Source organism: Oncorhynchus clarkii, chromosome 26, assembly GCF_045791955.1.
Source record: "Oncorhynchus clarkii lewisi isolate Uvic-CL-2024 chromosome 26, UVic_Ocla_1.0, whole genome shotgun sequence".
Taxonomy (NCBI): Eukaryota; Metazoa; Chordata; class Actinopteri; order Salmoniformes; family Salmonidae; genus Oncorhynchus; species Oncorhynchus clarkii.
The window spans coordinates 31334663-31358570 of record NC_092172.1 but is presented as its reverse complement, the minus strand read 5'-3'; the positions used below and the strand labels follow the sequence as shown (position 1 = coordinate 31358570).

Sequence of the window (23908 nt, the reverse complement as noted above, 5' to 3'; positions counted from 1 at the left end):
AAGAGACTGCTCTGGTGTTGTTTCTACAGGCAGAATGGAAACAGCGTGAGGGGAGGGAGTGAGAGAATAGAATGAGAGAAGGAGGGGAGGGAGAGAGAGAGAATAGAAAGATGGATGGACATGGACAGAGAAAACGAGAGAGAGAGAAATAACTATACATACAGTATGTCCAACAATCACAGAAGCTGGACTAAATATACAGTACCAGTCAACAGTTTGGACACACCTACTCATTCAATGGTTTATCTTTATTTTTACTATTTTCTACATTGTAGAATAATAGTGAAGACACCAAAACTATGAAATAACACATATGGAATCATGTAGTAACCAAAAAAGTGTTAAACCAATTCAAATATATATTTAACAAAATAGCCACCCTTTGCCTTGAGGAAAGCTTTGCACACTCTTGACATTCCCTCAACCAGCTTCACCTGGAATGCTTTTCCAACAGTCTTGAAGGAGTTCACATATATGATGAGCACTTGTTTCCTTCACTCTGCTGTCCAACTCATCCCAAACTATCTCAATTGGGTTGAGGTTGGGTGATTGTGGAGGGCAGGTCATCTGATGCAGCACTCCATCACTCTCCTTCTTGGTCAAATAGCCCAAATAGCCTGGAAGCCTGGAAGTGTGTTGGGTCATTGTCCTGTTGAAAAACAAATGATAGTCCCACTAAGAGCAAACCAGATGGGATGGCATATCACTGCAGAATTCTGTGGTAGCCATGCTGGTTGTGTGTCTTGAATTCTAAATAAATCACAGACAGTGTCACCACCAAAGCACCCCCACATCATCACACCACCTCCTCCATGCGGAGATCATCCACGGTGGTTGGACGGTGGTTGGAACCAAAAATCTCAAATTTGGACTCATCAGACCAAAGGACAGATTTCCACTGGTCTAATGTCCATTGCTTGTGCTTCTTGGCCCAAGCAAGTCTCTTCTTCTTATTGGTGTCCTTTAATAGTGGTTTCTTTGCAGCAATTCGACCACGAAGGCCTGATTCACCCAGTCTCCTCTGAACAGTTGATGTTGAGATGTGTCTGTTACTTGAACTCTGAAGCATTTATTTGGGCTGTAATTTCTGAGGCTGGTAACTCTAATGAACTTATCATATTCATCAGAGGTAACTCTGGGTCTTCCTTTCCTGTGGAGGTCCTCATGAGAGCCAGTTTCATAGCGCTTGATGGTTCTTGAAATTTTCCGGATTGACTGGCCTTCATGTCTTAAGGTAACGATGGGGACTGTCATTTCTCTTTGCTTATTTAAGTTGTTCTTGCCATAATATGGACTTGGTCTTTACCAAATAGGGCTATCGTCTGTATACCACCCATATCTTTGTCCCAACACAACTGATCGGCTCAAACACATTAAGAAGAAAATAAATTCCACACATTCACTTTGAACAAGGCACGCCTGTTAATTGAAATGCATGCCATACCTCTTGAATCTGGTTGGCAGAATGCCAAGAGTGTGCAAAGTTGTCATCAAGGCAAAGAGTGGCTGCTTTGAAGAATCTCAAATATAAAATATATATATTTTTGTTTAACACTTATTTGGTTACTACATGATGCCACATGTGATGTCTCATAGTTCTGATGTCTTCACTATTATACAATGTAGAAAATAGTAAAAGTAAACAAAAACTCTTGAATGAGTGGGTGTTGTTTAAACCTTTGACAGGTATTGATATATATATGCAGAGAGAGGAAGTCCTGTCCACACTGATTGCTGCTCCCAGTCTGTAAGTTCTCTGTTAATAACCTTGTGCTACTTACAACTTTATCACAATGTAGGTGTTGGTCAGGTTCTGTGATTGAAACACTGCAACTAGAACAAGCTTCATAGGGCAACTTGGTGCAGATCCTGCCAATAACAAACAACCAGCCAACAACCCCCGCCACACACACACACACACATACACACACTATACTTACGCACACACCCTCCTCTTGGTGTTTAAACAGTGTGAGTCTGAGCCAACAACATCAGCAGTGGGAGAGTGATTGTAGGATACTGAAAAGCCTGTAATAACAGACAGAGAGGGGAGAGAGAGAAGGAGGTGGAAGGCTGAACAGGACAGAGTTGCGTGACTAGCTCTATTCCTGCGTCTCAGGGCCTGTCGATTCCCCCCCCCCCCCCCCCCCCCCACACACACAAACACTCGGCAGGGTAGGAATAGGATAGTGAATAGGGAACATGCTAGGTTGGCCTCAGATTGAGGGTAATTTTAGCAGGCTGACCCCTCCACGTCTCCCCTTTCTCTCCCTCTCTGTTCTGTTTTACATTAGAGCTGCTTAGGAACAACTGCTGCTCCACCGCTAGGCATCATGGGAAGTTACAGCCCAAGTGTTCCACAATAACAGAGAGAGAGAGAGAGTCTTGAAAGAAAATAAAAAGAGAAAGGATAGGGAATGAAGGAAGGGAGAAAAAGAGAGGATAGGGAATGAAGGAAGGGAGAAAAAGAGAAAGGATAGGGAATGAAGGAAGGGAGAAAAAGAGAGGATAGGGAATGAAGGAAGGGAGAAAAAGAGAGGATAGGGAATGAAGGACGGGAGAAAAGAGAGGATAGGGAATGAAGGAAGGGAGAAAAAGAGAGAGTATAGGGAATGAAGGAAGGAAGGGAGAAAAAGAGAAAGGATAGGGAATGAAGGAAGGAAGGGAGAAAAAGGGAGGATAGGGAATGAAGGGAGAAAAAGAGAAGGGATTGGGAATGAAGGGAGAAAAAGAGAGAGGATAGGGAAGGAAGGGAGAAAAAGAGAGAGGATAGGGAAGGAAGGGAGGAAAAGAGAGAGGACAGGGAAGGAAGGGAGAAAAAGAGAGAGGACAGGGAAGGAAGGGAGAAAAATAGAGAGGACAGGGAAGGAAGGGAGAAAAAGAGAGACGACAGGGAAGGAAGGGAGAAAAAGAGAGACGACAGGGAAGGAAGGGAGAAAAAGAGAGAGGACAGGGAAGGAAGGGAGAAAAAGAGAGAGGATAGGGAATGAAGGGAGAAAAAGAGAGAGGATAGGGAATGAAGGAAGGGAGAAAAAGAGAGAGGATAGGGAATGAAGGAAGGGAGAAAAAGAGAGGATAGGGAATGAAGGAAGGGAGAAAAAGAGAGGATAGGGAATGAAGGAAGGGAGAAAAAGAGAGAGGATAGGGAATGAAGGAAGGGAGAAAAAAGAGAGCGTTAGAAAGAAGAAAGAAAGGAAAAATAATAAAAATAATCCTTAACAAGGGAGATTTATGATTTACCTGTAAATAAATGATTAACCAGTGAAAGGAGCCTTGTTGTATCTTGAGGCAGCCCTGAGGCAGTATAGTAATGTTCATATCATTTTCCCAGGGTTTATACTTTATTGATTGTATCTGTATTCATTGTTTTCTTCTTAGAGATGTCATTGTCAGTTGTTGTCTCGAGAACCATTTGGGAAACAAGACATTTTCTCTTGGACAACTTTTTGGAATTGATTTGAAGGTCTGAATTGTAGGGAGAGTAACAACAGCAGCGGGGATATTGCCAGATTTTGGCAATTAAGCTAGCATGCTAGCTGTTCTGGTAGACTTCCAGGCATTGTGCTAATGCTAGTTAGCAACGACTGGTGAAACTACAGTTCATTCAGAAAGTATTCACAGCGCTAGACCTTTTCCACATTTTGTTGTGTTACAGCCTGAATTTAAAATGTGTTCATTTGAGATTTGGTGTCACTGATCTCCACACAATAAATACCCAATGCTCAACAAGTCACATAATAAGTTGCATGGACTCACTCTGTGTGCAATAATAGCGTTTAAATGACTACCCCATCTCTGTACCCCACACATACAATCAGGGGCGCACCTTTGGTTTTAGAAGTGGGGGGAAGTGTTTTTTAAATGTTTTTTTATCCAGTCGGATAAACACTCCAAACAACCTACCTGACCACATGGTCCTGGAGCCTCGTTGTTGGACCACATTCCAATGATACAACGGGGTGGGGGGGGACAAAAATGCAATTTCAAAATGTGGAGGGGACATTTCCCCCGTCCCCAGTGAAAGATGCGCACCTGCATACAATTATATGTAAGGTCCCTCAGTCGAGCAGTGATTTTCAAGCACAGATTCAACCACAAAGACCAGGGAAGGAAACTGCGTAGGGATTTCACCATGAGGCCAATGGTGACTTTAAAAGAGTTACAGTGTTTAAAATGTCTGTAGAATCAGATAACGGAGGATGGATCAACAACATTGTAGTTACTCCACAATACTAACATACATGATAGAGTGAAAAGAAGGAAGCCTGTACAGAATAGGCAGTAAGGAAGGCACTTAAAATAATACTGAAAAGAAAATTGGCAAAGAAATAAACGTTTTGTCCTGAATACAAAGTGTTATATTTGGAGCAAATCCAACACATCACTAAGTACCACTCTTCATATTTTTAAGCATGGTGGTGGCTGCATCATGTTATGGGTATGCTTGTCATCGGCAAGGACTAGGGAGATTTTTAGGATAAAAAGGAATGGAATAGAGCTAAGCACTGGCAAAATCATATAGGAAAACTTGATTCAGTCTGTTTTTCAACAGACACTGGGAGACAAATTCACCTTTTAGCAGGACAATGACCTAAAACACAAGGCCAAATATACACTGGAGTTGCTTACCAAGATGACATTGAATGTTGCTAAGTGACCTAGTTACAGTTTTGACTTAAATCGGCTTGAAAATCCATGGCAAAACTTGAAAATATCTGTCTAGCACTGATCAAGAACCGACATGATAATTTTTTAAAAGAATAATGGGCAAATATTGTACAATCCAGGTAAGCAAAACTCTTAGAGATTTACCCAGGAAGACTCACACCTGTAATCACTGCCACATGTGATTCTAACATGTATCGACTTAGGGGGTTGAATACTTACTTAGTGGTTTATTTTCCATATATATATATATTTTTTTAAATTTTCTTCCATTTTGTCATCACAGGGTATTTTGTGTAATCATTGAAATATATATTTTTTTTTAAATCCATTTTAATCCCACTTTGTAACACAACGACATTTGGAAAAAGTCAAGGGGTGTGGATAGTTTCTGAAGGAACGGTACCTTCATCTTCCTTCAAACTGCATGCAGAGGCATACAGATTGTACCCATGAGCTCATCTGACTCTGGGTAAGTAGAAAAAGGTCTTAATTGCCGATATCTCACATTACCCCTTTAAGTAGCTAAAGCAGCATGTCCCCATGTAGTTGTCTCTACTTGTCTCTCTTTCTCCACTATATCAATTCCTCTTCTTCACTGATTAGGGTGAGGGATGAAATTGCTGACAGTTGCAGATCATTGAATCATTCGTTATAGATCTATGAATCGTTCTATATAGATTATATGAATTGTTCGGTATGGATCAGTTAATCATTTGTGTATGGGATATCCTGTAGCCAGCCTCATCAATGTGTGTTAGATCACCAGAGATCTTTCTGCTCTGATTCTTTCTGCTCTGATTTTCAGAACTCTAATTTCTCCACTAAAACCACTAATTGAAGAGAAGAGCAGATCTGCTCTGCCAGCTGGCACTGGGCTGGTTGTGCAGTAGTGCATGTGTACCTCCATAGTGGCTGGTGATGCATCACTGCCAGTCATACAGTTTGGTTTGACTCTCTCTGTGTCTCTCTGTCTCTCTCTGTCTCTCTCTGTCTCTCTCTGTCTCTGTCATCACCACAGTGATATAACTCTCCTCAGGCCACTTTAACAGCCACATAGATACCATAGATCTAAGGCTGTGTGTATTCAGCCAGCTAACAGTATTAGACAGGGAGAGTAGATTTAGTCTGCAGTGTGTTGATTGTTCCATCCGACCCCCCGCAGACATCCTCATTCTCATTGGTCATATGTGCTGCTCTAACGATGACATCTAATATTTCTTAGATCTAAAGATATAATATAATGCTCCATAGGTAAACTGCTGTGGTGTGTTAACCTATAGAGGCTGTTGTAGTTAGTATAATAGTTCATATAGGTGAACATGTATATAAGCCTAGTGAGGCATACATCCTGACTGGATCAATCAGATACTAATGGGCTGGCCAGACAGACACACCGGCTGCTGCCAGTTAGCTCTGCTCTGAAGCAGGTGGACCTTGGGCTAATTGAAAACGTGTCAATACTGGTTTGTGTGTGTGTGGCTGTGTGTGCGTGCGTGTGCGCAAAGAGATGACGTGCTCATTAGTGGTACTCTGGGATACTCTGCTTGTGTGCACACTTTTGTGTGTGTGTGTCTCAGTGTGCTGCTGGCTAATCCATCCCCGTGTGTGTGTGTGTGTGGTGTGTCTAGTGGTAAATTGTGTATATCCGTTCAGACTGTCCACATGAATAATTTGTTTGTCTTATAAATATTTGACTGGACGTTCATTAATATGCACACACGTCGTCTCTAAAGGGCTGCTCACACACACACACACACACACACACACACACACACACACACACTAGCTGATCAGGCCGTCCGAGGTACTGCTCATGTCATGAATGATCTCAACTTGAAACTACTAAACATTCAATCATGTGATCTACAATAGACACAATAGTCCCTGGTAAAAGGGGTTCAGAGAGAATGAGAGAATGAGAGAGAAATGGTGTGTGTGTGTGTGTGTGTGTGTGTGTGTGTGTGTGTGTGTGTGTGTGTGTGTGTGTGAAAGAGAGAGATATAGAGAGCGATTACAGAAAATGACAGAGGAAAATATAATTTTCTTTGGCGATTTAGAATATACAGGTATTTGGTGTCAATACTGAAATCTGTTAGTTCTGGACTTTTCTGACCATGTGTGTATCTGTATTTCATGACTGATCGTCTCTGTGTTTCCAGGTAACATCTTGTTGGGTGAGAACCAGGCAGGAAGGAGTGGTCTCAGACCAAAAGCATCAACAGTCATGGTTTGGAGAGCAGGCCTTCTGCTCAGCATACTGCTAGCTACAGCCACACACACCATGTCTGCCAGCTTCCCAGAGGACAGTATACCCCTGGACGTTGTCGATGCACACTGTGAGTACACACACGCTGCACGTACACACACACTCAGGTTAGTCTCACTCACAAGACAGCAGCATCATGTCTCAGTACAATTTCATTTCCAATCAGCTTTTATGCTGCACCCTGTTGTCATGAATTATGTGTCCCATTGTCCTGCATGTATCAGTGAATAGTGTATTGATGGTGTACTGTAAGGTCTTCATGGTAATGTAATGTGTATCAGTGAATAGTGTATTGATGGTGTACTGTAAGGTCTTCATGGTAATGTAATGTGTATCAGTGAATAGTGTATTGATGGTGTACTGTAAGGTCTTCATGGTAATGTAATGTGTATCAGTGAATAGTGTATTGATGGTGTACTGTAAGGTCTTCATGGTAATGTAATGTGCATCAGTGAATAGTGTATTGATGGTGTACTGTAAGGTCTTCATGGTAATGTAATGTGCTGACTGATCAGACATAGTATGCCCTGTATAAAATCAATCCTGTCCATCGTCAGCTCAGGCATTAACTAGATTCCCTTCCTCTGTGATGTGCACAGGGAATACAAAGACTGCTGACCTGGCATACCATAACTCTCTCTCTCACTCTCACTCAGTCTTGTATAACTAACGCACAATTCAGTCTCATTCAAAAACCTATTTCCCAAAAACGAACCCTTACCTTAACCCTAAATCCCCTAGAAATGGCATTTGACCTTGTGGGGACCAACAACATTCTGTTGGTTTACTATTCCTGAGGCGACCACAGCAGCCTGAATTACACTACTGAGACATTTCTATAAAGCTGTAACACACAACATGTTTACGCTTAATCAATAACCTGATTGATAGTGTGTGGCCCTCAGAGCCAGTGTGTGTGTGTAGCACTCTGAAAGCTTACATGTGCGTGATCTCTAACTAACGTGTGTATGTGTGTTTCAGTCTCGCGGCAGTACCCAGTGTTCCGAGGTCGTCTGTCAGGGAACGAGTCACAGCACAGACTGGACTTCCAACTGATGACCAAGATACAGGATACACTGTTCATCGCTGGCAGAGACCAGGTGTATCTAGTGAGTCTCCGGGAATCCTACAGGAATGAGATCATTCCCTACAGGGTAAGTCTGCCTGTCTTTGAGTTTGTCTGTCTGTCTAACCACAAGTTACTCACTGAGTTACACACAAGTCGTCTGTAGAAAAAACTACCTAATCAATCACATAATTAGCAGGCTATAAATGAGAGTGGAAATGGTTCTTTCTATAAATAATGGGGCCAATGTGTGACATTGGGATCAACATTTCAAAGTGGTTTGAAACTAAAATAAAATGTTTTTTCATAGATGAAATAGATTGGATGCATACATGGTGTTGTTTCGGTAGCCGATGTGGTTGACGCAGGGATACATAATAAACCCATGAATAATGGTAGCATTAATCTCACCATCCCTGGTTTAATAATGAGAAAGTGACCAAAAACCAGGTTCCTTTTTAATGGAAGACTTTGTATGGGAAGCCAACAGATGTCTTCATAATAACTGCAAGTACTGCAACACCCTTCAATTGAATTCCATTGAAGCGGTGGGAAACTGTGGCCACATTTCTCACAAAAACAGATCAAAAATGAAATCACAGATAATTATAAGGGAGCAGGAGAACTTATAAATGGGCTACAAGAATTAAAAATAATTTTCAAGCACCAGATTTTCAAGGTAGGCCTATTCCAGTTCTTGAATTTCTGAGCTCCAAATTTAATTTCAAGTAGGCTACTTCAAGCCTCTTGTATTGTTTAAAATTGCAGGTATAACATGGAGAAAAAAAATCTCCAATCCAAAGTTAAATCTAGAATTGGCTTCCTATTTCGCAACAAAGCATCCGTAACTCATGCTGCCAAACATACCCTTGTAAAACTGACCATCCTACCAATCCTCGACTTCGGCGATGTCATTTACAAAATAGCCTCCAATACCCTACTCAACAAATTGGATGCAGTCTATCACAGTGCAATCTGTTTTGTCACCAAAGCCCCATATACTACCCACCATTGCGACCTGTACACTCTCGTTGGCTGGCCCTCGCTTCATACTCGTCGCCAAACCCACTGGCTCCATGTCATCTACAAGACCCTGCTAGGTAAAGTCCCCCCTTATCTCAGCTCGCTGGTCACCATAGCATCACCCACCTGTAGCACGCACTCCAGCAGGTATATCTCTCTGGTCACCCCCAAAACCAATTATTTCTTTAGCCGCCTCTCCTTCCAGTTCTCTGCTGCCAATGACTGGAACGAACTACAAAAATCTCTGAAACTGGAAACACTTATCTCCCTCACTAGCTTTAACCTCTAGTGACTCCCAAACCCGCATGCGGGAGCGTAATCATCGCCTGAAACTAATTAGCATAATGCAGCGGACATAAATATCCCTAGAAAATATTCCTATTCATGAAAATCACAAATGAAATATATTGAGACACAGCTTAGCCTTTTGTTAATCACACTGTCATCTCAGATTTTCAAAATATGCTTTACAGCCAACGCTAGACAAGCATTTGTGTAAGTTTATCATAGCCTAGGATAGCATTATGCCTTGCTAGCAGCAGGCAACCTTGTCACGGAAATCAGAAAAGCAATCAAATTAAATCGTTTACCTTTGATGAACTTCGGATGTTTTCACTCACGAGACTCCCAGGTAGATAGCCAGAGTTCATTTTTCCCAAAATATTATTTTTGTAGGTGAAACAGCTCCGTTTGTTCTTCACGTTTGGCTGAGAAATCGCCCGGAAATTGCGGTCACCACAACGCCGAAAAATATTCCAAATTAGCTCCATAATATCGACAGAAACATGGCAAACGTTGTTTAGAATCCATCCTCAAACGTTAGTGTTTTCTATTGAAAGCTGTCAATTATATGCATATTCTAGAATCTTTTCCTGACAAAATATCCTGTTTAAAACGGGAACGTTTTCTTTCCAAAAATGAAAATACTGCCCCCTAACACCAAGAGTTAAGCACCAACTGTCAGAGCAGCTCACAGATTACTGCACCTGCACATAGCCCACCTATAATGTAGCCCAAACAACTACCTCTTTCCCTACTGTATTTATTTTATTTTATTTATTTATTTATTTATTTTGCTCCTTTGCACCCCATTATTTTTATTTCTACTTTGCACATTCTTCCACTGCAAATCTACCATTCCAGTGTTTTACTTGCTATATTGAATTTACTTCGTCACCATGGCCTTTATTTTGCCTTTACCTCCCTTATCTCACCTCATTTGCTCACATCGTATATAGACTTGTTTATACTGTATTAGTGACTGTATGTTTGTTTTACTCCATGTGTAACTCTGTGTTGTTGTATGTGTCGAACTGCTTTACTTTATCTTGGCCAGGTCGCAATTGTAAATGAGAACTTGTTCTCAACTTGCCTACCTGGTTAAATAAAGGTGAAATAAATAAATGATCAATTTAGGTTTTAAGTACTGTTGACTCTTTCGGTTAGAAGCATAAACTTTTGCAATCACATACATTATTTTGGATTTGTGTGCCCATAAAAACAGTTTTCACCCTGTAACACAAGGAGACAAGAACTGGTTACACTGCATTTCTGAGATCTCTATACAAAAAAAAACTGTCCTACAGCTATATCCAGGATTCTTACAGGGTTAAAGTTCAATGTCTAACAGTATATGATATAACGACAACTTACACTGCCATAAATGCAAGGACAGAAAAGTAATTTTTTATGTAACACGATTTTGGACAAATCCGTCAAGACGCCAATCATGATAAAAGGTTAAACATAGGTTTTTAAGTAAACTTTGATTGAATATAGCTATGATCCCCCATTACATCTTCATGTAATGACATGACATTGTTTTTGCAGATTGTTATCAATGACTTATCAGCAGCTGTAAAAAGTTGTCCAGTGTGGGAAATCCCAAATGCTGAATTGTGTATGTTTGTGCTTGCCTGAATGTATGTGCCTGAATGTGTGTGTTGATGTTTACAGAAGTTAACATGGAGGTCAGGCGAGGCAGACAGAAAGAACTGTGCCATGAAGGGGAAACACAGAGTAAGACTTTACTATACTTACTAATATACTATGTTACTACTCACTGCCTTTCTACTGACTACTATAGACTCTCTACTCTCGGCTTTACCTCTCACCTCATAATGTCTTATCATTATAGCTGCCATTATAGCTACTGGCTATAGCTGCCATTATAGCTACTGGATATAGCTGCCATTATAGCTACTGGCTATAGCTGCCATTATGCAGGTGCTTCTACACCTGCATTGCTTGCTGTTTGGGGTTTTAGGCTGGGTTTCTGTACAGCACTTTGAGATATCAGCTGATGTACGAAGGGCTATATATAAATACATTTGATTTGATTATAGCTACTGGCTATAGCTGCCATTATAGCTACTGGCTATAGCTGCCATTATAGCTACTGGCTAAACGGTTTATAATATGATCTCCTCTCTCTCTGTCCTCCTCCAGGATGAGTGTCATAACTACATCAAGGTTCTGGTTCCCAGAAATGATGACCTGGTGTTCATCTGTGGAACAAACGGCTTCAACCCCATGTGCCGATACTACAGGGTAAGACAACAGCAGGGTGTGTGAGAAACGTTCTCTCTCCCTCCCGCTCTGCCTCCATAAGCACCTATTGTTCACTATGCCGTCCGTGTCTTTGTTAACGGAGTGCATGTGTGTCTGTGTGTAGCTGGATAACCTGGAGTTTGATGGGGAGGAAATCAGCGGACTGGCACGATGCCCGTTTGACGCCAAGCAGACCAATGTCGCTCTGTTCGCTGGTATAACCACACACACACACACACACACACACACACACACACACACACACACACACACACACACACACACACACACACTGTGGCCATAGCAACTAGGGTTCATAAGTCAGTCTGTAAACAAACAGTTTGAACCAGGGTGTTAGATCCACATGTCCAGTCTGACAGAATGGAATGTGTTTGTCTGACCTGTGTGTGTGTGTTGTTTCAGACGGGAAGCTGTACTCGGCAACGGTTGCTGACTTCCTGGCGAGCGACGCAGTGATCTACCGTAGTATGGGTGACGGCTCGGCCCTCAGGACTATCAAATACGACTCCAAATGGCTGAAAGGTAAACATAGCAGTGTGTGTTGACCACAGACTCTGTCCATGTCCCTGTCCTGCGAAGACGTCCTGTAGCTCTGCTCTGTCACACTATCTAGGTCAACTTTTACACACAGCTGTAACAGGAACACTGAAATATTCAGGATGGATGCAGAGAGAGAGAGAGAAGTGGGGAAGGAGGGAGAGGGGAGGAGAACAGAGAGAGACAGAGTTGAAGGGAGGACAGAGGTAGTTATGTATAGACAGTGGTAGTTATGTATAGACAGAGGTAGTTATGTATAGACAGAGGTAGTTATGTATAGACAGAGGTAGTTATGTATAGACAGAGGTAGTTATGTATATACAGAGGTAGTTATGTATAGACAGAGGTAGTTATGTATAGACAGAGGTAGTTATGTATATACAGAGGTAGTTATGTATAGACAGAGGTAGTTATGTATAGACAGAGGTAGAAGTAGAGGGAGAGAAAAAAAGAGACGTGACAACACAAAACCTCTGTCCCCTCTCTCTTCCAGAGCCCCATTTCCTGCATGCAGTGGATTATGGGAACTATGTCTACTTCTTCTACAGAGAGATCGCAGCAGAACACAACAACTTGGGCAAGGTAACACACACACACACACACACACACACACACACACAGTTTACTAGACAACATTGTGTATTATAAATATTGATGTATTATAAATAGTAAACACTATATTACCAGACAACAGACAGTGTTGTAGAAAAGTGCCGAGTACAGCAGAATGTGTAAGGTGTAGTTTGGTAGGGACTGAACTGTAGGTCAAACTACTTTACATGTAAACCCTTTACCCATGGAGAGGATTCACACACACACACACACACACACACGCGCACACACACACACACACACACACACACACACACACACACACACACACACACACACACACACACACACACACACACACACACACACACACACACACACACACACACACACACACTCTTGGTGGTAATGGATGTTTTCTGCAGTTGTTAGTTGCTTTAGCCACCACAGGCCTCATATTTACCCATGATGCATCATTCAGAGAATGGGCGGCCAGGCTAAAACCGTGGGATGATAAATATTTTAGCGCTACTAATGCTGGGATGTGTGTTTGTGTGTGTTCCTGTGTGTGTGTGTGTGTGTGTGTCGATGCTGATGGGTCTGGGAGAACACCTGGGCAGATGGAGCTTTGCACTGGTCAATTATTTAAGCTGTTTCTGCTGACTGCTTCACACGCTTCATTTAAACCACAATAGCTCTAGCCCTAGTCCCCCACACTCCAACACCCAGAGCTCTAGCCCTAGTCCCCCACACTCCAACACCCAGAGCTCTAGCCCTAGTCCCCCACACTCCAACACCCAGAGCTCTAGCCCTAGTCCCCCACACTCCAACTCCCAGAGCTCTAGCCCTAGTCCCCCACACTCCAACTCCCAGAGCTCTAGCCCTAGTCCCACACAGTCCAACACCCAGAGCCCTAGCCCTAGTCCCCCACAGTCCAACACCCAGAGCCCTAGCCCTAGTCCCCCACAGTCCAACACCCAGAGCTCTAGCCCTAGTCCCACACAGTCCAACACCCAGAGCCCTAGCCCTAGTCCCTAACAGTCCAACACCCAGAGCTCTAGCCCTAGTCCCACACAGTCCAACACCCAGAGCTCTAGCCCTAGTCCCACACAGTCCAACACCCAGAGCTCTAGCCCTAGTCCCCTACAGCCCAACACTCCAACACCCAGAGCTCTAGCCCTAGTCCCCTACAGCCCAACACCCAGAGCCCTAGTCCCCCACAGTCCAACACCCAGAGCTCTAGCCCAGAGATCTAGCCCAGAGATCTAGCCCAGTCCCTATCATATAGCCCCGTCCTATAGCCCAGTCCCCATCATATAGCCCAGTCCCTATCATATAGCCCCATCCTATAGCCCAGTCCCCGTCCTATAGCCCAGACCCTATCATATAGCCCCATACTATAGCCCAATTCCAGTCCTATAGCCCACTCCCTATCATATAGTTCCGTCTTATAGCACCATCCTATAGCCCAGTCCCTATCATATAGCCCAGTCCTATAGCCCAGTCCTATAGCCCAGTCCCTATCATATAGCCCAGTCCCTATCATATAGCACCATTCTATAGCCCAGTCCTATAGCCCAGTACCTATCAAATAGCACCGTCCTATAGCCCAGTCCTATAGCCCAGTCCCTATCATATAGCCCAGTCCTATAGCCCAGTCCTATAGCCCAGTCCCTATCATATAGCCCAGTCCCTATCATATAGCACCATCCTATAGCCCAGTCCTATAGCCCAGTACCTATCAAATAGCACCGTCCTACAGCCTAGCCCCTATCATATAGCCTAGCCCCTATCATATAGCCCAGTCCTATAGCCCATCTCTGTCCTAGTTCAAGGTTAATCAGACTGAGTAAAGAGGTGTGTGTGAATCAGGTTTAGGGCTAAGAGGTGTGAGTGTGAGGTGTTTGTTCAATCGGAGCTTCAAACAAATGTCCTCTCTGACACAGGGTCCTGGATAAGCATGTGTGTGCGCCCGCGCGTGTGCTTGTGTATGCGTCACACTGTGAGGCCACAGGATGAGGCAGATGTCTTATTCAGAGGGAGGAAGTGTTTTAGTGATGCTGATTGCAGAGTCTCTCTCTCTCCCCCCTGCTCCCCCTTTCCTTTCCAGGCCGTCTACTCCAGAGTGGCTCGTATCTGTAAGAACGACGTAGGCGGGTCTCAGCGTGTGTTGGAGAAACACTGGACGTCCTTCGTCAAGGCCAGAGTCAACTGTTCTGTTCCTGGAGAATCGTTCTTCTACTTCGATGTTCTACAGTCCATCACTGACATCATCAACATCAACGGAGTTCCTTCTGTGGTGGGAGTCTTCACTACACAGATGAACAGGTAAGGATGGACACACTGAGGCTGCATCCCAAATGGCACCCTATTCCCTGTATAGTGCACTACTTTTGACTAGGGACCATAGGGATCTGGTCAAAGTGGTTCACTATACGGGAATAGGGTGCCATTTGGGGTACACTCTTTGTAATATTGGTGTAACAGATGTGTTGTTATTGTGAATCTCTTGTTGTGTGTGTTTCTCCATATCTAGTTAATAGTAGTTGTGTAACAGTGTGTGGTTGTGTTCCTCTCTCTTCAGTATCCCAGGGTCTACAGTGTGTATATTAGTAGCTATAGTTAATAGTAGTTGTGTAACAGTGTGTGGTTGTGTTCCTCTCTCTTCAGTATCCCAGGGTCTACAGTGTGTATATTAGTAGCTATAGTTAATAGTAGTTGTGTAACAGTGTGTGGTTGTGTTCATCTCTCTTCAGTATCCTAGGGCCTACAGTGTGTATATTAGTAGCTATAGTTAATAGTAGTTGTGTAACAGTGTGTGGTTGTGTTCCTCTCTCTTCAGTATCCCAGGGTCTACAGTGTGTATATTAGTAGCTATAGTTAATAGTAGTTGTGTAACAGTGTGTGGTTGTGTTCCTCTCCTTCAGTATCCCAGGGCCTACAGTGTGTATATTAGTAGCTATAGTTAATAGTAGTTGTGTAACAGTGTGTGGTTGTGTTCCTCTCTCTTCAGTATCCCAGGGTCTACAGTGTGTATATTAGTAGCTATAGTTAATAGTAGTTGTGTAACAGTGTGTGGTTGTGTTCCTCTCTCTTCAGTATCCCAGGGTCTACAGTGTGTATATTAGTAGCTATAGTTAATAGTAGTTGTGTAACAGTGTGTGGTTGTGTTCCTCTCCTTCAGTATCCCAGGGCCTACAGTGTGTATATTAGTAGCTATAGTTAATAGTAGTTGTGTAACAGTGTGTGGTTGTGTTCCTCTCTCTTCAGTATCCTAGGGCCTACAGTGTGTATATTAGTAGCTATAGTTAATAGTAGTTGTGTAACAGTGTGTGGTTGTGTTCCTCTCTCTTCAGTATCCCAGGGTCTACAGTGTGTATATTAGTAGCTATAGTTAATAGTAGTTGTGTAACAGTGTGTGGTTGTGTTCCTCTCTCTTCAGTATCCCAGGGTCTACAGTGTGTACATTAGTAGCTATAGTTAATAGTAGTTGTGTAACAGTGTGTGGTTGTGTTCATCTCTCTTCAGTATCCTAGGGCCTACAGTGTGTATATTAGTAGCTATAGTTAATAGTAGTTGTGTAACAGTGTGTGGTTGTGTTCCTCTCTCTTCAGTATCCCAGGGTCTACAGTGTGTATATTAGTAGCTATAGTTAATAGTAGTTGTGTAACAGTGTGTGGTTGTGTTCCTCTCCTTCAGTATCCCAGGGCCTACAGTGTGTATATTAGTAGCTATAGTTAATAGTAGTTGTGTAACAGTGTGTGGTTGTGTTCCTCTCTCTTCAGTATCCTAGGGTCTACAGTGTGTATATTAGTAGCTATAGTTAATAGTAGTTGTGTAACAGTGTGTGGTTGTGTTCCTCTCTCTTCAGTATCCCAGGGCCTACAGTGTGTATATTAGCAGCTATAGTTAATAGTAGTTGTGTAACAGTGTGTGGTTGTGTTCCTCTCTCTTCAGTATCCTAGGGTCTACAGTGTGTATATTAGTAGCTATAGTTAATAGTAGTTGTGTAACAGTGTGTGGTTGTGTTCCTCTCTCTTCAGTATCCCAGGGCCTACAGTGTGTATATTAGTAGCTATAGTTAATAGTAGTTGTGTAACAGTGTGTGGTTGTGTCCCTCTCTCTTCAGTATCCTAGGGCCTACAGTGTGTATATTAGTAGCTATAGTTAATAGTAGTTGTGTAACAGTGTGTGGTTGTGTTCCTCTCCTTCAGTATCCCAGGGCCTACAGTGTGTATATTAGTAGCTATAGTTAATATTAGTTGTGTGTGGTTGTGTTCCTCTCTCTTCAGTATCCCAGGGTCTACAGTGTGTATATTAGTAGCTATAGTTAATAGTAGTTGTGTAACAGTGTGTGGTTGTGTTCCTCTCTCTTCAGTATCCCAGGGTCTGCAGTGTGTATATTAGTAGCTATAGTTAATAGTAGTTGTGTAACAGTGTGTGGTTGTGTTCCTCTCTCTTCAGTATCCCAGGGTCTGCAGTGTGTGCGTTCTCCATGGATGACATAGAGAAGGTGTTCAGAGGACGATTTAAAGAACAGAAAACACCTGACTCTGTCTGGACCGCCTTCCCAGAGGAGAGACTGCCCAAACCCAGGTATGTACCTGTACCTTTACCCAAACCCAAACCCAGGTATGTACCTGTACCTTTACCCAAACCCAGGTATGTACCTGTACCTTTCCCTAACCCAGGTATGTACCTGTACCTTTACCCAAACCCAAACCCAGGTATGTACCTGTACCTTTACCCAAACCCAGGTATGTACCTGTACCTTTACCCAAACCCAGGTATGTACCTGTACCTTTACCCAAACCCAGGTATGTACCTGTACCTTTACCCAAACCCAGGTATGTACCTGTACCTTTTCCTAACCCAGGTATGTACCTGTACCTTTCCCTAACCCAGGTATGTACCTGTACCTTTACCCTAACCCAGGTATGTACCTGTACCTTTACCCTAACCCAGGTATGTACCTGTACCTTTCCCTAACCCAGGTATGTACCTGTACCTTTACCCAAACCCAGGCATGTACCTGTACCTTTACCCAAACCCAGGTATGTACCTGTACCTTTTCCTAACCCAGGTATGTACCTGTACCTTTTCCTAACCCAGGTATGTACCTGTACCTTTCCCTAACCCAGGTATGTACCTGTACCTTTACCCAAACCCAAACCCAGGTATGTACCTGTACCTTTACCCAAACCCAAACCCAGGTATGTACCTGTACCTTTACCCAAACCCAGGTATGTACCTGTACCTTTTCCTAACCCAGGTATGTACCTGTACCTTTTCCTAACCCAGGTATGTACCTGTACCTTTCCCTAACCCAGGTATGTACCTGTACCTTTACCCAAACCCAAACCCAGGTATGTACCTGTACCTTTACCCAAACCCAAACCCAGGTATGTACCTGTACCTTTACCCAAACCCAGGTATGTACCTGTACCTTTACCCAAACCCAGGTATGTACCTGTACCTTTATGTCCAGGTATGTACCTGTACCTTTTCCTAACCCAGGTAGTACCTGTACTTTCCCTAAGGTATGTCAGTCCTTTCCCTAACCCAAGCCCAGTACCTGTACCTTTTCCTAAGGTATGTACCTGTACCTTTCCCTGACCCAAGCCCAGTACCTGTACCTTTCCCTAAGGTATGTCAGTCTCTACCCTGACCCTAACCCAGGTATGTACCTGTACCTGTACCCAAACCCAGGTATGTCCTGTACCTTTACCCAAGCCCAGTATGTCTCAGTAACCCAGCTATGTACCTGTACCTTTTCCTAACCCAGGTATGTACTTGTACCTTTCCCTAACCCAGTATGTCTCAGTAAGTGTATGTCAGTCTCTAACCCTGACCCAAGCCCAGTATGTCTCAGTAAGTGTATGTCAGTCTCTAACCCTGACCCAAGCCCAGTATGTCTCTACAGTGTATGTCAGTCTCTAACCCTGACCCAAGCCCAGTATGTCTCAGTAAGTGTATGTCAGTCTCTAACCCTGACCCAAGCCCAGGTATGTCCTACAGTGATGTCAGTCTCTAACCCTGACCCAAGCCCAGTATGTCTCAGTAAGTGTATGTCAGTCTCTAACCCTGACCCAAGCCCAGTATGTCTCAGTAAGTGTATGTCAGTCTCTAACCCTGACCCAAGCCCAGTATGTCTCAGTAAGTGTATGTCAGTCTCTAACCCTGACCAGTATGTCTCAGTAAGTGTATGTCAGTCTGCACAACAACAGGTACATGACCCACCCTTAAGTTTATGGCAGTCCTGCAGGGCAGGACTGTATTGTCACTATAACCTTGAGTTTTGGTCTCATTGAGATAAACCCTATTTAACAAGAGAGACATGGTCTATGACCACACACACGTACACACGTACACACGTACACACACACACACACACACACACACACACACACACACACACACACACACACACACACACACACACACACACACACACACACACACACACACACACACACACACACACACACACACACACACACACACACACACACACACACAGATGATGGTTATTAGCAATAAATAATGAATCTGGATATTTAGACGCGTTGCATATTTAAGCTTTATTCACATACACACGTAGCTCAGCTCTCTGGCCCCAGAGCTCCACAGAGCTGCTCATTAGGGTGGTAAATAATGAAGATTCTAATCCTCTGTTATGACTTCATGTTTACGGTGATACAGCAGCACGTCTCTTTGTGGTCCTGACAGGCATCTGCTCCTCTGTCATACCCTAACCCCTCTCCTCAGTTCAATTCAATAGTCAACATTATTAGTCCCTACAGGGGGATGGTAGCTGGGCTCATGTGTGACCTGTGGTGACCTTTGACCCCTCTCTGACCCCTATGACTCCAGGCCAGGCTGCTGTGCGGGTCACGGCCAGGCTGAGTCCTATAAGACCTCTATAGAGTTCCCTGATGAGACCCTCCTCTTCATCAAGTCTCACCCCCTCATGGACTCCTCCGTGCCTAACATAGGAGATGAGCCCTGGTTCACCAAGACACGCGTCAGGTAAGCACACACAGACAAACACACACACGCACACATCGCAAGAGTTGCTTGTAGGATCTAAATTCCCGGGTAACAATCAACAAAAAACTAAATCAAAATGCTCATTTGTAGATCGCACTGATGGCCTTTAAATACTGGCTTGATAATTCCTACTGAAGTCTGACTGTCCTCCTGTCTTGTCCTTGTCTCTCTAGGTACAGGCTGACAGCCCTGGCGGTGGACAACGCGGCTGGTCCACATGGTAACTACACGGTGCTGTTCATTGGTTCAGAGGCGGGCGTGGTGCTGAAGGTTCTAGCCAAGACTTCCCCTCTGTCCCTAAACGACAGCATCCTATTGGAGGAGATTGACCTGTTCAACAGAGCCAAGTACGGAACACTCACTACACATCTCTCACTGTCTCTCTCTCTTACTCTCTTTGCGTCTCTCTCTTAGTCTCTGTCTCACTGTCTTTCTCTTTTTTTGGTCTCATCTCTCACTCTGTGTTCTTCTCTTTCACGCTGTGTGTCTCTCACCGTCTGTCTCTCCTCTCTCTTCCTCTCAGTCTCTCTCGCTCTCCTCTTTCTTCCTTTCAGTATCTCTCGACTGTCTTTCCCTGTCTCTCTTTCCTCTGTCACTTTCTATTTCCTCTGTCTTCCTCTGTCTCTCTCTCTTTCCTCTGTCTTCCTCTGTCTCTCTCTCTTTCCTCGGTCTTCCTCTGTCTCTCTCTCTTTCCTTGGTCTTCCTCTGTCTCTCTCTCTTTCCTCGGTCTTCCTCTGTCTCTCTCTCTTTCCTCGGTCTTCCTGTCTCTCTCTCTTTCCTCTGTATTCCTCTGCCTCTCTCTCTCCTTTGTCTTTCTCTCAGTCTCTCGTTCTCTCCTGTCAGTAAGGGTATCAGGGCTAAACAGTGCCACTGTGATTACATCTGGAGAGTGAAACCGTAGACAGGCCTTTCTGATAAACAACCGATCAAGTAACCTGTAATCTGATTTCTGATTCTCCTCTGTCTCCCCCTCCACCACCCACCCTCCCTTTCTCTCTCTCCCCTACTCCCTCTCCTCTCCTAACCCATCTCTTCCCTCTCTTTTCTTCTCTCTGTCTCCCAGGTGTCTGTCTAACAGTGAGGATGACAGGCATATTTTGTCGCTCCATGTTGACAGAGACACACACAGTGTGTATGTAGCTTTCTCTAGCTGTGTGGTTCGCATGCCTCTCAGCCGCTGTGAGCGACACACTAACTGCCACAAGTGAGTCAGACACAGACACATACAGACACACACACACACGCATTCAGAAACATGCACACACTCCACTCCAAGGTTACTTTCTGCTGTACCTGGTCACAGGTTTGTGTGTTCATTGATGTGTTTTTTCTCTATCTACATGTCATAAACACTGAGTACCTGTAGCACACTGGTTAATATACAGCCAGACAGAGGTTAACTGGTTCTGCCTATTTAACCCTGTATGGTGAACTGTATATTTACAGATATGTTAACCCTGTGTTGTGTTTCTCCCCTAGGTCTTGTATAGCGTCCAGGGACCCCTACTGTGGCTGGATGCCTCATGGAGCCTGTGAGAGGATCCTGCCTGGAGTTCTGTGAGTACCAAGTATTACAATACTAAATAGTATGAATACTCAGGGCCCTAAAGTGTGATCAATTTGATCTCATATGCAACAAAATATTTTGCTGTGCGACCTGGAGTTTTTAATTTGGGAGCACCAGTGCAACCCCAAAAAATCCAATATGAGTTTTTCTTTATTTTGAATAATAATGTTTGTAATGATAAGGCTTCGTTGTACCGTTGTTTCCCGAGCGCAGATTCGTTAGCACCCTGATTGCACCACTAATCCAGTGGAAACTGCTTGTTTTTAGCCCAAACATTTCAAAAGATCTGACTCATATTACTGGAGCAACATTTATTTATTCTGGTCACGGATTGGAGGGACACATTTTACATTCACAAACCAGGTCACGGGCCTTTCTAAAACTATTGGAGGGACACATTTTACATCATAAACCAGGTCACGGGCCTTTCTAAAACTATTGGAGGGACACATTTTACATCATAAACCAGGTCACGGGCCTTTCTAAAACTATTGGAGGGACACATTTTACATTCATAAACCAGGTCACGGGCCTTTCTAAAACTATTGGAGGGACACATTTTACATTCATAAACCAGGTCACGGGCCTTTCTAAAACTATTGGAGGGACACATTTTACATTCATAAACCAGGTCACGGGCCTTTCTAAAACTATTGGAGGGACACATTTTACATTCATAAACCAGGTCACGGGCCTTTCTAAAACTATTGGAGGGACACATTTTACATTCATAAACCAGGTCACGGGCCTTTCTAAAACTATTGGAGGGACACATTTTACATTCATAAACCAGGTCACGGGCCTTTCTAAAACTATTGGAGGGACACATTTTACATTCATAAACCAGGTCACGGGCCTTTCTAAAACTGGAACACATTTTACATTCATAAACCAGGTCACGGGCCTTTCTAAAACTGTTTGCGGGCCGCATTTGTTTTACACCTTGTTCAGTCATGTTTGTTATCTCATTAGCTATCTAGCAAACGACCTGGTAACTTGACTTATATCCAAACATTTGGAGGCACAGAAAGAAAGGAAAGGGAATAGCTTCTTCAGGAGATCAATGATCAATGAATGAATGGAACAATGAATGGCACAAGCATTTCGCTACACCCGCAATAACATCTGCTAAATATGCGTACGTGACCAATAAAATTGTATTTGATTTGAATGAGAGATGTCCTGCATGACATCATCACAAATGCTCTTAAAGAGACAGTGAACAATTTTCGATGTAATGCATCTCAATAGGAAAATAGTGCTTTTACATAATGTAGAAACCGTATATTCCCCAAAATTACTTTTTCATTTCAATGACAGGTATCTGTATCAACATTTTAGGTTTTTATAGTAAACACATGTATTTACAGGGTTCCATATGAGTTTTTAGGGCACAACATGGGCTGTAGAGCAGCTAGACTTCATATAGACTACATCTCAATCTATTTCAAAAATCAGATTTTCTGGTTCTCCTAACCTTTTTAAAGGCGGGAGGACCAGTGCTACCAATGAAAAATGTAAATGTAGAGCCCTGTGAGTATTAAATATTACAATACTACCACAGTACTAAGCTAGGGTACATACTACAGAGTTCAGGAAAAACTTGAATTAAGGAAGGAAATGTTGGTTAGAGAGGTTTGGTTCTCGGCTCTAATCTCCTCCCCTCTGCCTCTCTCGTTCAGGTCTGGTTATGAGCAGGATGTAGAGTTTGGGAACACGGTTCAGCTGGGAGACTGCCATGGTGAGCCCCTCCCATTCATACCAACCCATCTCTTTCTCACTCTCTCTTGCTATCACACACCATCAGTCTGCACAACCAACCAGTAACACACTACCAGTAACACCAGTAACCACACCATACCAACACACCAATCAGTAACCCTCCCTACATGGTTCTATGTTCAGTATTAACATACACATCTTCCGTAGATCCACATACTGTACACAGCCAGGCCACCTGTAACTACTAATGCTGCCTACTTGGAGGGGAGAAACATAGACGTGCTCTACCAGTAGCAGTACTAAGACAGTGTTGCTATAGGAGACACACCAGACCAAACCATAGAACTAGAACAGGGGATAGAGGCCATGCATAGCTGTCTCTCCTCAGGTCTAGAGACAGACAAGACTTGGAGCAATAGGCCTACTCAGACAACCTGTCCTTTAGCTTTTTATCATTTGATTAGAAAGAACTACACTCTTAGTTATCGGGGCCTTTTTTTGTTTTGGGACTTTTCTTTTGGGTTCCTTTATACTGATTTCTTGTTCCTTTAATTGTTTTAGTGTTTTTGGCCACTACATCAGCGACAGATTACAAATCATTTGGTGACCCGACCTCTGGTTAGTTGGATCTTTTATTCCGCTGGTTTCTTTCTTTCCTTGAACTCCAAACCCCTCTCTCCGTCCATCCTTCCTTCAACGCTGCTCACTCTTCATCTTATTTAACAAACCTCCTCTTCTTCAACACCTTTTTATCTTCTTCATCATCTCAACAACTATCATCATCACCGGGTCTCGTCAGAAATCTCCATCTCCACACGGACTCATTTCCTCACTTCCTCACGCACTTCCTCTTTACTTCCTGCATGCTCACTCGGCGCCCCTCCCT

The 23908-nt window shown here is 43.4% G+C and overlaps 1 protein-coding gene across 6 annotated transcripts in view; it reads left to right on the top strand.

Moving 5' to 3' along the window:
• Positions 1-23908, top strand: part of LOC139384371 (semaphorin-6D-like) — a 40640-nt gene that overhangs the window by 6194 nt on the left and 10538 nt on the right. For 3 of the 6 annotated variants that reach the window (XM_071129094.1, XM_071129090.1, XM_071129091.1), the window contains exons 2-16: positions 6828-7004; positions 7916-8088; positions 10980-11042; positions 11472-11573; positions 11698-11788; positions 11997-12116; positions 12625-12713; positions 14794-15011; positions 17148-17279; positions 19557-19712; positions 19907-20080; positions 20797-20937; positions 21213-21290; positions 22983-23041; positions 23584-23640. In XM_071129094.1, the coding sequence (XP_070985195.1) occupies positions 6893-7004; positions 7916-8088; positions 10980-11042; positions 11472-11573; positions 11698-11788; positions 11997-12116; positions 12625-12713; positions 14794-15011; positions 17148-17279; positions 19557-19712; positions 19907-20080; positions 20797-20937; positions 21213-21290; positions 22983-23041; positions 23584-23640 (1765 nt within the window). In that variant the 5' untranslated portion in view covers positions 6828-6892. The remainder of the gene's footprint in view (positions 1-6827; positions 7005-7915; positions 8089-10979; positions 11043-11471; positions 11574-11697; positions 11789-11996; positions 12117-12624; positions 12714-14793; positions 15012-17147; positions 17280-19556; positions 19713-19906; positions 20081-20796; positions 20938-21212; positions 21291-22982; positions 23042-23583; positions 23641-23908) is intronic. The other 3 variants (XR_011628851.1, XM_071129095.1, XM_071129092.1) reach the window with 1 other exon arrangement.